The sequence below is a fragment of the Pagrus major genome, chromosome 16 (assembly GCF_040436345.1).
Source record: "Pagrus major chromosome 16, Pma_NU_1.0".
NCBI classification, from domain to species: Eukaryota; Metazoa; Chordata; class Actinopteri; order Spariformes; family Sparidae; genus Pagrus; species Pagrus major.
Window position 1 is genome coordinate 12,410,784 of NC_133230.1, and position 15,769 is coordinate 12,426,552.

Consider the following 15,769-nt stretch of genomic DNA (forward strand, 5'->3'; position numbering starts at 1 on the left):
ACTTGGCAAACTCAGTCATTGTGATGTTTGCAATGTTTCTGCAGCAGTAGGATGTCTGCACTTCCTGCAAAGCCCGGCCTGCGCCACAGTGTGTCAGAGTGGTACAGCAACAACCACCAGCTGTCTGAGACAGCACAACATGAGCGACATGTTTCTACTGTGATCCGGCAGGAGGGGAGGTCACTACGCAACGAGACCAACTGTCAGGTGGGTTCCTGTTTGTGAGGATACCTCCCAGAATGCTAACCAGACACACTCTTTTGTCAATCATTAACAATGATAGGGGAAGCAACTGATAAAACAGCATTTTAGTGAAATAAAGGTCAGCGTAATAGCCTCAGCAAACACTTGTTTATTTTCCCTGCGTAAATCAAATTCATTCAGTGTAGTTCCACTCCAGGTTGAGAACCACTGCTCTACATGATGAAGTATTTTGTGTAATACCATGAATGGTCCGCACATTTCTTTATTCATCCACATTGTATCAACCAACCCGAGTCATTTTCTTGCTGTTTCTCTCTAGACTACCTGGGATGAGAGCGACACCTCTCGCAGGTTGTGTGACAGGGCCTGGGATGTTGCCAGGTATAAAGAGGCGTTAGAAGCCTGCGCACAGAAAGTGGATCAAGAGATGGAGGCCCTGACCCTGGTGATTTGTCCAAAAACCTCTGAAACAACTGAGAGCTTGTCTCATTCAAGTGTCAGACTCATGTGTACCTTATACCTGTGTGTCCATGTTGTGTGTTGTGACAGTCTAAGGAGCAAACCGAGCAGGCCCTGGCTGCGACTGCTGTTCCCCTGGAAGTCAGCAGTGAATGCCTGACACTGAGGGACGGACGGCGAGGGTGCGAGCTTGTCGTTGACCCTGTAGACGAGCAGCTGAAAAAGGAAGTGGAGCTGATTGAAAGAGTGCAGCAAGTCCTGCAGCAGCACATCGACAAGTCCTTTGAGCAGCTGTGGTAAGGGGCATGATGATGAGATGTTGAGGTACTGTTTTCACTTTTTCTCTCTTGACCTTTCTTTGTTCTTGCTCTCAGTGTTTTGCAGGAGGCTCGGCACCAGCTGACTGCTGACCTGCAGAACAAGATGGACGCCCTGGACATTGATATGTCCTGCCTGTCACTTACAATAAAGTCACCTCAGATCTCCCTGAAGACCAACCCAACTCGCATACCTTCAGGGTTTTTAAAATTCAAATAATTTAAACCATTTTGCATCATATATACTATTGTAATCCATTAAACAGAATCAGTAAAATAATGTTTCCTTTGTTGTAGCTCTTCAACCCCCCAGGAGTGGGTCCAGTTCAGCCAGTATAACATGGCTAATGCCCAGGAGGCCATGCAGTTGTCTCATCAAATGAGGGAGGAGATGAGTCTCACCAGAGCCCAGGTGTGTTTATGATGCAACTACACCTGCATGTGCAGTATTTGTAGTGTAAATATATGTCACACAAGTTGCAGATATGCTAGTTTTGCATTTGTAGGGTCCTTTATTGCAAATCCCAACAATATGACAACCTAACTCCTTCAGCAGAAAACATTTAGAGAATCATTTTGCTCAGGACTGAATGACACACAAATATCAAAGCAGAGAATATTAAAGGATATTTTAATTAATGTTTCCCGCTTAGGTTTTCCTAAATTAATATACAAATCTTGCTCTGTGTGTAATACTGCACATGTGCAATGAATCCCTTCTCTGTTCTGTATTTCTTAGCTGCAGAATGAGTTGGACACTCAGCGAAGGGCTACAGAGTTTGCTCTTCGTAAACGTAATCACCATGAAGAGCAGGCCTGCGATGAGCTGGAGTGGCAGATTAAAAATGTAAGATTCCTAATAGCTTATAATATCAGGTATTTATCTTTCTAACTGCAGGTTTCATGTTTTAGAGTTTTTGATGATGATTCTGATTCTGACTGTCTGTATATCTGCCTGTAGACCGAAGATGAAATGGCAGAAATGGAGAGTGACATTCACGGGCTGGATGCAGATATGCAGGCGAAGACGGCCTCACTGAAACTGGCTCACACCCGACTGGAGAACAGGACCAACAGACCTGGCATGGACCTGTGCAGAGACGAGGTTTAAATGAATACAGAATATTAGCAGTAGCAGAGGAAATAACAGCAGCTGTTAGGTCAGGTCATCTCACTAGGTTTATTGTTGCTTTAATGTTTTAAAAAATGTTCAGAGGCTTCATCCTGATTTATATTTTTCTTCCTGTTTGTTTTCAGGTGCAGTACGGCCTCGTCAATGAAGTCCATCAGCTGGAGGCCACCATCACGGCTCTGAAACAGAAGCTTTCTGAGGCTCAGTGAGTCAGAAGTTTGTTACTATGATCACCAAGTGGAGCTGATAGATTATCCATAATTTTATTTACCTGTTCCTCAGCAATAAAGTATATTATAGAGAAGCATATGCAGGGAAGTCAATCATAAAAATACACATTTAGGAATACTGTCTTCACTCTAGTATGTTCTGTACATAGTGATATTTTAACCCAGATAATTAAATGGATAGAAAGCCACAGAATTAAATATAAGAAATGTTGCAAAATAAAGAATAAGGGCCTACAGATCTTAAAGATTAATTCTAGTATTTTTGAACCAAAGCCTTGTGTTTACATATTTTGGTGTCTAAATGACTAATAGGTTCAAAGAGTTTCAGAATTGCTCCAGCAGATATGTTCAAAATAAATCCTTAATTCACTCATATAGATGTGAAAATATTCTGCTCGCGTTGTTTTCCCAGCTGCCAGTTCTGATGTCAGCTCTCCGTCTAGCTTCTCTACTGATATTTTCACATCAAACTCTAAGAATTAAGGTTTCATTTCGAACAAACCAGAGTTGGTGATTGTTGGAACAGAGGAAAACAAACCAAGATCATTTAAGTGAGTTTTATTTTGTTTCCGTCAAATAAAGCGTTTTTTAATGATCTGCAAGGTAAAATTCTTGTTTTTTTCAAAGGAGTCTGGTTTCTTTGAGGAGAACGATATAACGACTTTTTCTGGTTAAACAAAAAGGATCTTACTCTAATAAAATTGCTCTATCTTTGTAGAAATATTTTCCATTATGTTGTCAGACACAAAAAGGCCTGTTAGAGGCAAAAATAAGAAATTTAAGTGGGTGTAACACTACTTTGACACGCTCGGTTGCCCCTTTTGTTTGTCCAGGTTTTAAAATACCTGAACTACCCTTCAATTAACAAGTAAAAGGAAAGAAATCACTCTAAAACTTTCATCCCTCACTCAGGCACTCTCTGCAGAAGATGAAGCTCCATCACTCACGCATGCTGCAGGACCTTTCCAGAAAACAGGAAGCTCTGTCTCTGGAGCAGCGAAGCATTAACACTCGCGGCCGCCTCACATCCACCTCCTGCACTGATAAAACCCCGGTGCTGCTGGTTCCACTCACAAACTCCAGCGGGAGGAGCAACCTGCAGCTGCTGGCTCAGTAAGATGACGACATCCAGTTTTTGAAGGGAAGGGACATAACTCAAATACATTCGGATTTGTAATTTTTAGCTTTGACTTCTGCAGCCATCAATAAGCACTTGACATGCCACTTAAAGGTTCTGCCCCGTCAGTTCTGAAGTCTTGAATTAATTATCCCCATTAGTGCTCGAGAACAAAAATCCTTTTCTGTAATTTGTTTATGTATTTCACAAAATTTGTCAATCTCTTGCAAAAATAGTCTCCTGACCTGTCGAGATCGTCTTTTGTGTTGTTGATTTGTTTTGATTTGTGTTGTGTTAAATTACTTTACCTACAGTATGTGTGGTTAACTTCAAAAAAAAAATCCAAATCCTGTTCGTGTTCCTCTAGTCTCAATTAAACATTCAGTCATGACAGTATTTGTGGCCTGTGAGTGTATTTATGCATTTAAGGTTGCTTCTTTAAGAATTTAAAAACAGTTCACCAGTGCTCACGTTCATGTCTGGTAAGGTCATTATTTTTATCGCCCATTAGCTTTAACGGCTTTGTTTGGCCTTGTCATATTGTTTGACCAACTGATGCTGTTTGGAGCATGAAGACGGTGATAATGATGTGAACTTTGACTCATACAGTATGCGCGGTTTAGATAAAAAATCTGGTAAACAGGCACTAAACATGATCCCTCAGACAATAAACCCCCATAACTCTCTCACCTGCCTCAGTTGTAAAGTCTTCAAATAGATGTGTTTGTTTGAGTTGCTACAGGATTTAGACGGGAGAGAAAGATGTGTTTTCTGAGAAATATTTGGTCCATTTCTCCTCTCTGTCAAAGAAAATAGATTAATTTTCTGTTTGGAATAATCAGAATATCATATGTAACAACAGCTGCAGTAAATCCGAATACAGTCGTTATTTGTTGGGAATGAGACTCAAACATCCATGCCGCACCGCTCCATTTGATTTGCTTTTCCATCACCAGTTTTATTTAGTTGAGCTGAGCCGCAGCAGTGATGGACCTGCTCTGGAGTAGGACCAAGCCGTGCCCACCCCGCCTCCAAGCGGGCTGTGGTGACGTCTTGCGAATGCGGCCAACCCATAACAAGCAGCAGTCTCCCCCTCAAACAAGTGTGTGTTGTAAATCGATACTCAACTCATGTCTGTGCAGGAAACCTGAGAGAAAGACATTTTTTAAAAGTCTGTTCAGCTCTCAGTACTTCTGCTGCTTCTAACTTCGTTCGTCGTGTTCACTTTCAGCTGTTTAGGGAGTCATGTTTAGTTACTGCTGGTGAAAACGCAGTGTTTCCTGTAATGCTGCTTCATAATAAATGGTTTTAAATGACCAAATAAAAGCAGTGATTCTTCAACAGCACTGTGGGGATTGGGACAAGCGCATCACTGGTAGCCCAGTTGTGGTGGAAACGCAAATCCCTGCTGCGTAGGGCTGCAGTGCTGAGTCAAACTGAGTGGAGCCAGGCCGGCAGATGTGATGGAAAAACAGCATTAGTGTTGTTTTTGTTGCAGGCAGCCGATATCAGAGAAGAAGTATTAAAAACCTCAGTACACTATCTGCTTAGCGCCTAATGGGGCACAGACACAGTTAGTGACTAGCTGGTGAAGACAGTGGAGCATTAAGCAGCTAAAGAGTAAGATATTTTTCCCTCAGGAGGTGGTGGAGACCAAAAACAGAGCTAAAAGAGAGTGAATATTTGATTTTTATTCATCAGGCGTTTACAACTTGTTTCTGATGCCCCCAAGTGGCCAAAAAAATCAGTTATTTTGACAAATATATTATTAATATTTTCAATATTAGCTAAATTAATTATTGAGAGCATCAAATCTGTGTTCCTAAAAGCTACAGTTAGTTGGCCTTCGTGTGGGAAATACCCACTGCAATCTCCTGAGGCTGCTGGAAAAAAAACAGAAAAAATAAGAGGTGAATGAAGGCTGTCAATTTCACTTCAACTAATAAACGAGGTAAATATACAGTCAATACTTAGCAAACATTCATTTCAAGATATCAGAGGAGTACCGCCACACACACACATTTGTTTTGAACAGCGGATCAATAGACTAGTCAAACAGATAGCAGCCATGTTTTGACCTGCTGCAGGTCGTGTCTTGGAAAAACATTTCTTGGTATCCATCATTCTGCTCCAATAAAATGCCTCTGCAACAAATCACAGTGATTTTCTGCTCCATTTTCTTCACCTAAAGCCGTTTGCATGGCACGCCCACTCTCCTCTCACACATACACACACGCTTAATAACTGATTCTCCGCCATAAAACTGTGAGAAGTGCCACAAACAAGCCCAACCCATCCTGTCCTCGCATCGACCATCAACTTCATCGCATTTATGACTTTACAGCCCGGCCCTCCAGTTCATTTAGACAGACCTCGGCTTTGAGCGGACGGCCATGTGCTTCCTGACACGCTGAATTATTCTGAATCATTTCACTTAAGGGCCCAGATGCTACCTGTCTGTAGCCCTCCACCGAGAGGGCAATTAAGGCAGCCTGGTGCCTGCTAAATGCCCCCCTGCTTCTGCATGAGCGGATGCATCTCCTTATCGGTCATGATGTCGTGTGCACCTCGCCCCCTTCGTGCCCATATACATCAGCACATTTGTGGCCACCGCCTCTTTTTTTTTTTTTTTGCTGTCACTTGTCTCAGAGCTGAGTGCGGACATGACGAAGGGACAAACCTCGCACCACAGCGGCTCCTTTACCAGCTTGGAAACGGACATTACTGCCACAAAGAGAGAGGATTCGAGGACGATGATCCACCAAACTGTTTGTCAAATAATCTGTTCCCTATCAGCTTGAGTTTGCTTAAAGATTCATCCTTGTCATGGTAAACTGGAGGCAGCGCTACCTACTTCTTGGACTCCCATCCTAAACGAAAGAGATGGCTGTGGCTTACCAAGATTGCTTTGCTCTCTTTGTCTACACCTTCACCTTTCTGCTCGGCCTTCCCGCCAACCTGCTCGTCCTGTTTGTGTACGTGCGCAAGGCCCGCAAGCATGGTGCCACACCCAACGCGGTCTACGCCCTCAACCTGTGTGCATCCAACCTGGCGCTTGTGGCCTGGCTGCCCGTCAAGACGATGGAGACTTTGCTTAAGGGCTGGAGGCTGCCAGCACCCATCTGCCTCGTCTACAACTTCTTCCTCTTCTCCTCACTGTATGGCAGCTGTCTCTTCATCACAGCTGTGACAGTGGGGCGCTACCTCAGCATCGCATTCCCAATCATCTACAAGAGGTACCGCCGCGCTCGACTCTCCTGCTTCATCAGTGCTGCCTTGTGGGTCTTGGTGTTCCTCCACCTCAGTTTTGCTCTGATGGCTGAAGGAGGAGGTAACTTTGTCTCCGCTAAGGGCGACAACGTAGTCTGCTACAACCAGTTCAACGCCTCCCAGCTGCAGGTTCTGCTGCCTCTACGCCTGGAGATGGCTGTCATGTTGTTTATTTTGCCTCTTATCGTGACGTCCTTCTGCACGCTACGCTGTGTCACCCTGGTGTGGCACTCAAATTTGCGCCCTGTGGGAAAAAGAAGAGTCCTGACTGTTGCACTCGCCACGCTGGCTGTGTTTGTGGTGTGCCACACACCCTACAACGCCTCACACATCGTGGGGTTTGTGCTAGGGGAGAGTGTTTGGTGGAGGACGTACGCTATGCTGACGAGCGCCTTTAATGTTTTCCTGGAGCCTGTCGTCATGTTGATGCTGTCGCCAGCCGTGTCGAGGGGAATCATGGGTAGAATCTGCGGACGGCAGAGCCAGTTCAGCCACATTGAGGGACTTCAGCATCGATTCAGTAGCGTAAATGGTGTTGCAAAGGTAAAGGCACCGCCTTCACTATCTGAGAGGAGCCAGGCGGGCGCAGAGGGGACGAAAGTAAGTCAGGAGTCTCCACAGCGGGTGGAGACTTCAGGTAATCGTGACAAATCCAAAAGGAGAAACAGAGATGTGGACTCGAGTCAACCCAAGTGACTGTGTAGATGACTTGCAACTTGTCATGACAGAAAATAAAGACTCGAGGTTAAAGACTTGGGATTGACTTACCTTAACTAAGGTCTCTTGACAAAAAATCACATTGGACTTGCTTGAGACTTGGACCAAATTACTTGGTTAACATGTCTGAGAAATAGGATAAATCATTCATGGACAGACTGGTTGAAGCTGTTTGTGTATGCCCCAGAAAAACACACCACCCCTGTTATCTGCCTCAGATTCAGTTTACCTTCAATCGATTTAATGTCTCTGTGTCAGAATGGCTTCATCAAAGCTACATCACACTGTGTCATCAGCTCACAACTTCCTTTTTTTTCTTCAGATCAAATGTTTCTAAAGAAAAAGGATGATTTTGAAATGTATCTCATGTTGTATCAATATTCTTGCTGATGATAAAGTGACACATTATGCTTTTTTTTCTTGTATTTCACACACTTGGACTATTAGCAGACCTGGACATCCATGTGTTTGGCCAAGGAAACTGAAAAAGTGTTCTTTGTCAGACTCCTTAATTCACTCTGAAAACAGTGAGTTGTGAGCGTCATCGGTTGTAAATGGCTCCATCTGGTGTCTGTTGGCTTCCCTTTAAAGCTGTAACAAGGGAATCACTTCAAATATGTCATGTTCTCTTCTGAAAAGTGTTTCAAATCCAGTGGACCTGTGAGCAGACCTTTCCAACGGCAAATATTTTGACTTTCAGCTAATAAAATGGTTGTCTTGGCTCACCAAACTGGAACAGATGTTATTCGTTGCACACGTGCTAAACTACTGAGGAATAAAGGTTTCTCACCTATAAGTTTGAGATTCATTTTCCATTTTGATAACATGATTGTGCATTATTTGATTGGTTGCTGAACATGTTAATTACTTTTCTCAGTTTAGTCTGTTTACTAGTAAAATGTTCTAAAATGTCCTTCAAAATAAAGTGTGATGTTTACAAGTGCATTGTGTATTCTGTCTGTTTTCTTTAAAGAATAAAAAAAAACAAATGTTAAAATACTTTTAATGAATATTTGTAGTTGTATTACAACATACACCTGCATTCAGCTGGAAGATGAAGTCATGATACCAAAAATAAAAGAGTTTTTGAACTAAAAAAGTGTGAAAAGTTCCAGTAAAGATAAACGTAATGATTGAATGTTTGCGCTCATGATTTTTCCACAAAATTTCAGCAGCATCAACAATGTTAAATAGTTTTCTCATGAATTATCTGTCTTGAATTGTATATATAAGTATAAACTCTACAAGCCAAATTAAAAATTAAAAGTTTTTGCACAAAATATCCACAAAATACTCAATATGCAGGATTCCTGGGTGACTGAAATGAAAGATGTTTTTTTTTGCAATTTTCAGAATCAAATTATATCGAGATACAGTGTATATTGTTCTTATGCTTGACTCAGCTATAAAAAGCCAATTTTTCAAGTTGAATGAAAGATCTATATCTTTACTGGTGAGCTTATCAGTTTTATACGTCACATTCGCTGAATGATTAATCACATGGCTGCCAGAGGGCATAAAATGATGCCCGCTCCTTTAGACACACACTAAATGCTACTTGTACTGAAGATGAACCCTGACTGAATATAAGAGGCCTTGTTGTCCATCCAACATGTATTTTTTTGGCTTCAGTAGGCTTCTGTATAATTAAAGTAGTCATTAGACTGAACCAAACTGGTTCAAAGTCTCAACTTTTTACCCACACTGTGAGTCTGGTACTGGCCGCTCTGTGTCACATCCTGGGCCGATGTCACGAAGTCTGCAAATTGCCGTCATAGTGACGAAACGTAGCCGCTCAGCAATTCCAAAAGGGCTTAGCGTTCATGAGTACCATGTCACCTGTAAAACAATCAATCATGAGACTTAACTGTCTTGTAAACAACTTATTGGATAATTCCCTAGAGACTTGTAATTTCTGTGGAGCCTTACGTTTAAAAAAAATAAAAAAACGCAAACAAAGCACTCAATGGGACGAAAAATACAGAAGAGGCAAGACTATTATGCTGACATGTCTTTAAAAACAGAAAAGTCAGGAAGTGGTGCATTTATTTCACAGTTTCTAGTTACTTTTCAGATTTGGATTTTACTTAAAAAAACAAAGGCTTTATTACTAATGCTTTCATTATTGAACTAGCCCAATTTTGAATGCAGGACGTATTAATACTATTTAAATGGATTGGTATTACTGCATTAACTTAAGTAAATGATTGAATTACTTCTTGCACTGAACATGTAACAAAACTAAATCTTTAACACAATTTACAATATTTTCAAGGGTAGACGTGCTGAAACATGGACTAATCTGGAGGAAGCCCACTTCAACAATAACATGTCAAAATCAAAAAGGTGATGAGGAGAAAAAAATACAAAAAATGCAGAGTGAAAATCAAACATGAAATTTTATTGAATCACATTTTTGAGATTAAAACAGGTTGGTCTCCTCGTGTTTGGAAGACAAAGATAAACGCACTGAATGGGTATTGGGCTACTGTATTTACACACTTGCGCGTGAACCACTTTGTAAACATGTGTGTGGTCTTTATGTGTCTCTAATGTTCAACCTGCACCCGTGCAGATCAGCCAGACGTCATTTGGCACCGAGCTGCAGAGTGCTCCCAGGTTTGTCGTCCATCAGATAGACGGTATAAAAACGGGGCTGGTGGGAGGTGCTGTGATACAAACTGACTGACTGACTGACCACAGTGGAGCTGAGTGGATCCACAGGCTGCAGACTGAACCCATCTGTGACTGAGCCTGAGACCAACTGGAAATCATGTCAGTAGTGTTAACAGATCACAGGTAGGTCAGCTGATTTGAATTTATTTTTATTTCTATTTTTTTTGTGTATCAGTGTTTTTGTAAATTGCCCAAACTTACAACTTATTGTCAATTATTTATTTGTTTATTTATTTTGATTTGGTCAGGATTATTTTACATTACGTGTATAATTTTGTCTCCTTTGATATATTAAGTTGTATACCCCCTGAATGGTAGCCTATAATTGGTTTATACAGTGAATTGTCAAAATTTCTTAACAAAACTCTGAAACTTTATTCAACAATTGTCAAAATGTGCAAAAGTAGCATGAAATTGGATTCAGTTAAGTATCTTTTATTTGTGCTTAAGCACTTTTACAGCTTCCTTGGTTATTTACAATTGTGGTATCTTTATTTTATTTTTAATGCAGAACCGCCATTAACAAAATACGTGTTTTTAGCTACAGAAATTGATTATGTTGCATTTATAAAAAGACATACCCTCACAAGTGATGAAGGCAGCAGGAGTTAATCTCAAACTCATCTGTAAATAAAACCAACAAAGGAAGGTGTCACTTCCCCTTTATAGTCACTTCATATTTCTTTAAACATGGTTGTGAAAACAAAATAAAAGTTGCAATTCTTCAGAGGCAATCTGGAGAGAGCACCTGAGCTCTCTGCCCTCTGGTGGGCACAGCAGACAGATTCAATCTGCCTCTTTTATGAGCTTGAACTGACGCAGCCTCTGCCCTCCACTTTGTCACTGTCCGGACCTTTCACACGAAAAGTTGTTACATCACGGCGAGCTTCTGAGTGGTTGCTGGGAGATGATGTTTGGACAGAGCGGACAACAAAGATTGCTTCCAGAGGCTTATTAAATTTCCCCTATTGAGCGCGAGATAGCAGTTATTCAGTAGGACGTGTTATTAAGTGCAGTCTTCTGATCTGATCAAACAGTCTGCTGCCGGGAGGCGAAGCATGCTGCCAGAGCGCTTCAGCATCAGAGAGGACAGACGCACAGTGATGGAGAGCCGGGTCGGATGAGATTTACTGAGGTGAGTTTGTCACATATTTATTTCTTTTCAGCAGCATAGATGGGATTTATTGACCGTATGTAACGTTTCAAGTGGTGGAAGAAATATTCAAAACTTTTGTTCATTAAAAGGGACAAAACCACAGTGTAGAAATTCTCTAAGACAAGTAAAAGTCTTTCATTCAAGTGCATGAGCATCAAAATATACTTACAGTACAAAAAAGTAATCAAAAGTACCTATATTGCAGAAAAAACCTATCTCATAATAATGTAAAATATACAGTTGAATTCTAATTATTGATGTATTAATACAAACATCACAATAATGTTGCACCGGTGAAAGCTGGAGCTATTTTTTTAACTGTATGCTGCCGGGTAACTTCTGCTTATTTCACCCTGGGAATCATTTTATCTTATCCATAATATTAAATCATTTAATAATAATATTTGTTGATTATATTTTGTATTATTCATCTGAATCTGCAAAGTAACTCGAGTTATCAAACAGATTTAGTGGTACTCATGTACAATACTGACTCTGAAATGCCGGGGAGTAGAAGTGCATAAAACTTGAATTGTTTTCTCATTTTTTAAATTAGGTTGGTAAGAAAGTGTTGCAGGTAAAACTGAGCAAAATGTTGTAATTTAAAGATTTTAAGAGTCTATTAGAAATGAATTTATCATACCAGTGAGCGAAGTTGCAACAAAACCATCTCATAAAATATCACAGTATACGATATTACACTATTATAACCAGTCTCAATGACCTTTAAAGGAATTAAAACAGTTTTCAAAACAGGTTTTTTTATAAACTTGAATATTATATATATATTTTAAAACACTGATACAGCAGAGTTACCCCAGCTAAGCAAATGAGGGCTACCCTGTATGATAACCGTCTGTTTTAAATACCTCAGTTAACCTTAAAACCGGCAACCCAGTACAGTACAGTCGATGTATCCGAAGCCTCATACTGCATTTTCCTCCCTGCATGTCTCATAGATCCAAAAATGGTTAAAACAAGTCAATGAGCCACATCCTTATACTGTGTATACTTATAATGGTGAACAGGTTTTGTAATTTATTTTAATCAGTCCTACAAACATGTCTTATTAGTCACTAGAGCAATAAATCTGCAGCTGAAAAAAGTCCCCAACATATCAACGATTTACTCCTATTTGAGTAACATATACTAAAACCTTCAGTGCCCAGCTGTCTCTGGAAATGTTTCAGCCTTTTTACAACACATACATTTGTAACATTTGAGACCTGATCTCAAAATAGACCTTGGAACAATGAGGAACGACGCATCTGAGGATATCAGGGAGCAGGAAGGGGCGTAGGGCAATAAAAGATCTGATAAATAATTTAATAGTGGATCAATAAAGTTCATTCAGATAACCAGGAAGCCAGGATGCGTGAAATGTGGTCATGTTTTCCAGTCCATCCGAGTCAAAATCCTGGCAGTGGTTTGGATGATCTGGAAGCTGGAGAGGTGGAAACACTAAAGTACACTATAGTTATTTTTAGACAGAAAGATTTATCTGCTTATTACAAACAAGAAGCCCTTTGTATTTATTGTGTTTTTATTTCTTTTTGAAGTGGCAGTTTTTCCAGCGTATTTCAGTCTGAGTGTTGCTCTCTGTCTCACTGCTATTCTGGCTGAAAACGTGATAAAACGTTAGAAATTCCTGTGATCATTATTGGTCCTCACAGTCAGACAGATAATGTCAGTCAGAACTATTCAGTTTTGCTTTTTAAAATCATAATTCATGTTTTCTTGTATCTAGTGTCTGAGAGTTCGTCCCTGGTGTCAGCAGCCGCCATGTTGTGCAGCCGCCTGTTGCTTGTCGTCTACATCGTCACCTTCCTGATGGGGGTCCCCGCCAACATCCTGGCGTTCTGCACCTTCTGCCGCAAGGTGCATCGCAAGGCCACCCCGATAGACATCCTCCTCCTCAACCTCACCATCTCTGACCTCATCTTCCTCGCGTTCCTGCCGATTAAAATGAAGGAGGCCTATGATGGTATGGCCTGGCTGCTGCCCTACCCGCTGTGTCCCTTCACTGGTTTTATCTTCTACGTCACCATTTACAACAGCACCCTGCTCCTCACTGCTGTGAGCGTGGAGCGCTACCTGGGCGTCGCCTTCCCGCTCAGGTACTCCCTGTATCGCAGGCCTCGCTACGCTGTGATCGCCAGCACCGTGTTCTGGTTGGTGTCCTCTCTGAACCTCAGCTTTGTCTACATCATCCCCTACGCCCAGTGGAGCAAAGGTGAATGGACTGACAACAACAATGGCAGCACCACCAACAGCCCTGCCCTTCCACCACCCACCTGCTACCTGGATTTCAGCGATGACGAGCTGGAGATCCTGGTGAAAGTCCGGCTGGAGCTCTTCATCGTTCTCTTCTGCATCCCCTTCCTGATCTGCTGCTACTGCTATGTCAACTTCATCCTCATCATGTCCCGTCTTCCAAACATCGGCAGGCGACGGAGGCTGCGTGCCATCGGTCTCGCCCTCGGCACGCTGATAGTATTCGCCGTCTGTTTTGGGCCTTACAACGCCTCCCACGTGGTGGGGTTTGTTCGTCGGGAGAGCGAGGAATGGAGGAACGTGGCACTGCTCTCCAGCACCTTCAACGCCTGCCTGGATCCATTCATCTTCTACTTCTCCTCAGCGGCCGTCAGAAGCATGTTGAACCACTGCTGCAGGAACATCAGGGCGAAGCTGCACCTCCTGAGGTGTGGAGAGGCTCCTCACGGTCCTCAGCAGAGACCCTCCAGGGCTCAGAAATACGAGGAATCTCCCCATCCATGAAAGTTCTGGAGAAGTTGTTGACTTTAATGTGTTTTTCAGGGCGTATGCTTGTTTTTTTATTTCATGCAAAAAATATGGACAGAACGAAGGGTTAGAGCTACAACTGTGGCTAACAGACGAGTTAGAGTATGTCGATACCCTTTGCGATGTTTATTGTCAGTTATTTATCTGCTGATTCTACTGGAGGATCATTCCAAGTTAAATAAAGAGCAACCAAAAAGACAAAACAAACCAAGTGTGCCGTGCTGTAAAAGCAATTACAGCATATTTATCTAAGTGACTCAGCGCTTAGCTCAGGTTCAATATGTTTCAGTGGGAAACTCCGACGTCTGAGTCGAGGCTGCAAAACAGCAAACAGTCCATGTGACCTCTGATTAGGGAAGTCATTATTGTTAAGTACACAGATCATTGTCTAAAATATGGATGGAGCGTCCGTGTCTGAAAAGCGAAGCCGATGCTGAAGTGCCTTAAACCTGCCCTTTTTCTGATGGCCAACAGAGGGAGACAGTACTGGTTTGCAGTCTGATTGCATGTAAGCTTATGAGAAAATGACCCTTTGTCTCACTTGATTTATTGCCTCAGTAAACAGTTTCCTAATGAGTTGATGATCTCAATCACAGCATGATGTTCATTTTGTAAATTATGATCCCAGTTAGAATAAAATAGAAGATAAAGCAGGGTACGCTTTGACTACTTTGTGATTGACAAGCTCTCAGTCAGATCGAATCAGAAAATCCTCCCCAGCTCCAACCTCTCATCCAAATATGATCAGTCATGGCTTCAAAAAAAACCAAGATGGCGATGGCCGTTATGCAAAACAGTACATCACAAACCAACAGGTGACCTCGCAGTAGGGTCTACACTTGATATAGATGCAAGTGAATGCTGTTCTGGTGCCTGGAAGTTAAACAGTCTGCCTTTGGGACGAGAACCCAGATGAAAAAGAGGCACCTCCTGTATGAACCGGTTTCTCTTCAGCCTTGTCTTCATTTACATCACTCAAAGGAGGTTTTTAAAACATGCATATTTTACACTCTTTTCATTTAGTTATTTGACTCAAGAAAATTATCACATTAGTATTCTTCACTGCATGAATATGTGTGGACCCTCCAGAGGTGATGAGGGCACCATGAACGCGTCTGCTGTTGATGGGCGTCTGCTACGCTACAGTTGAAGTTAAAGGACACTGATTGGACTGCTTCTTGTTTTACTATTACATTTATTTTGCAATAAAGTCTCAGCAACAGTGAATCGTTAACTCTCCCAGGAATTATTTATTGGAAGAAAACTGCAGGACTGTCGTACCGCGCCCACACTCAGAGTAAGCTCCGAATGCTCTTCTCTGGTGTTTGACATATTGTTGACGTAGACTTTATCGCCACCTACTGGCCTGGCAAGCTCGTTTGAGAGTTTGAAATCATTTTTAGGTTCTCATGTGTACAGAGATATTTTCTAAAACAAAGGTTAGGTCGGGAAAAAACATCTCAAGTGTTTAGAGACAACCACAGAGACAAAACATGAAAAACAGAGGAAGAATCATCACAACTATAACATAAACCTACAGGACTGGAACATTACGCAGCAGACTTCTGTGTTTCATAGTCGACAAACACTGAGGACATCTTTAAAAGACAAAATAGGTAAAAGTGCCACCAGAACCACATTTACCTGAGATGACATGAATGATTTCCTGCCTGTCCGAGCAGAAATCCT

The 15,769-nt window shown here is 41.7% G+C and overlaps 3 protein-coding genes across 3 annotated transcripts; all 3 read left to right on the forward strand.

Moving 5' to 3' along the window:
• Positions 1 to 51: 51 nt before the first annotated feature.
• tekt2 (tektin 2 (testicular)) lies at positions 52 to 3,607 on the forward strand. Its single transcript, XM_073484438.1, has 9 exons — positions 52 to 207; positions 524 to 649; positions 754 to 959; positions 1,038 to 1,181; positions 1,278 to 1,392; positions 1,720 to 1,827; positions 1,942 to 2,085; positions 2,238 to 2,317; positions 3,255 to 3,607. The coding sequence occupies exons 1-9, from the start codon at positions 52 to 54 to the stop codon at positions 3,457 to 3,459; spliced, it is 1,284 nt and encodes a 427-aa protein (XP_073340539.1). The 3' UTR covers positions 3,460 to 3,607.
• Positions 3,608 to 6,342: 2,735 nt separating this feature from the next.
• Positions 6,343 to 7,425, forward strand: LOC141010268 (free fatty acid receptor 3). Its single transcript, XM_073483144.1, has one exon. The coding sequence runs from the start codon at positions 6,343 to 6,345 to the stop codon at positions 7,423 to 7,425; it is 1,083 nt and encodes a 360-aa protein (XP_073339245.1).
• Positions 7,426 to 13,060: 5,635 nt separating this feature from the next.
• Positions 13,061 to 14,056, forward strand: LOC141011079 (free fatty acid receptor 3-like). The gene has a single exon (XM_073484301.1). It carries the CDS (start codon positions 13,061 to 13,063, stop codon positions 14,054 to 14,056), a length of 996 nt encoding a protein of 331 aa, XP_073340402.1.
• The last annotated feature ends 1,713 nt before the right edge of the window (positions 14,057 to 15,769 follow it).

Excerpts from the sequence above, each read along its gene's own strand:
- tekt2 (XM_073484438.1), top strand. The coding sequence starts at position 52 with ATGTCTGCACTTCCTGCAAAGCCCGGCCTGCGCCACAGTGTGTCAGAG. Across the intron at positions 960-1,037 it reads AAGTCCTTTGAGCAGCTGTG|TGTTTTGCAGGAGGCTCGGC; the intron begins GTAAGGGGCATG and ends TCTTGCTCTCAG. Across the intron at positions 1,828-1,941 it reads TGGAGTGGCAGATTAAAAAT|ACCGAAGATGAAATGGCAGA; the intron begins GTAAGATTCCTA and ends ATCTGCCTGTAG.
- LOC141010268 (XM_073483144.1), top strand. The coding sequence starts at position 6,343 with ATGGCTGTGGCTTACCAAGATTGCTTTGCTCTCTTTGTCTACACCTTC.
- LOC141011079 (XM_073484301.1), top strand. The coding sequence starts at position 13,061 with ATGTTGTGCAGCCGCCTGTTGCTTGTCGTCTACATCGTCACCTTCCTG.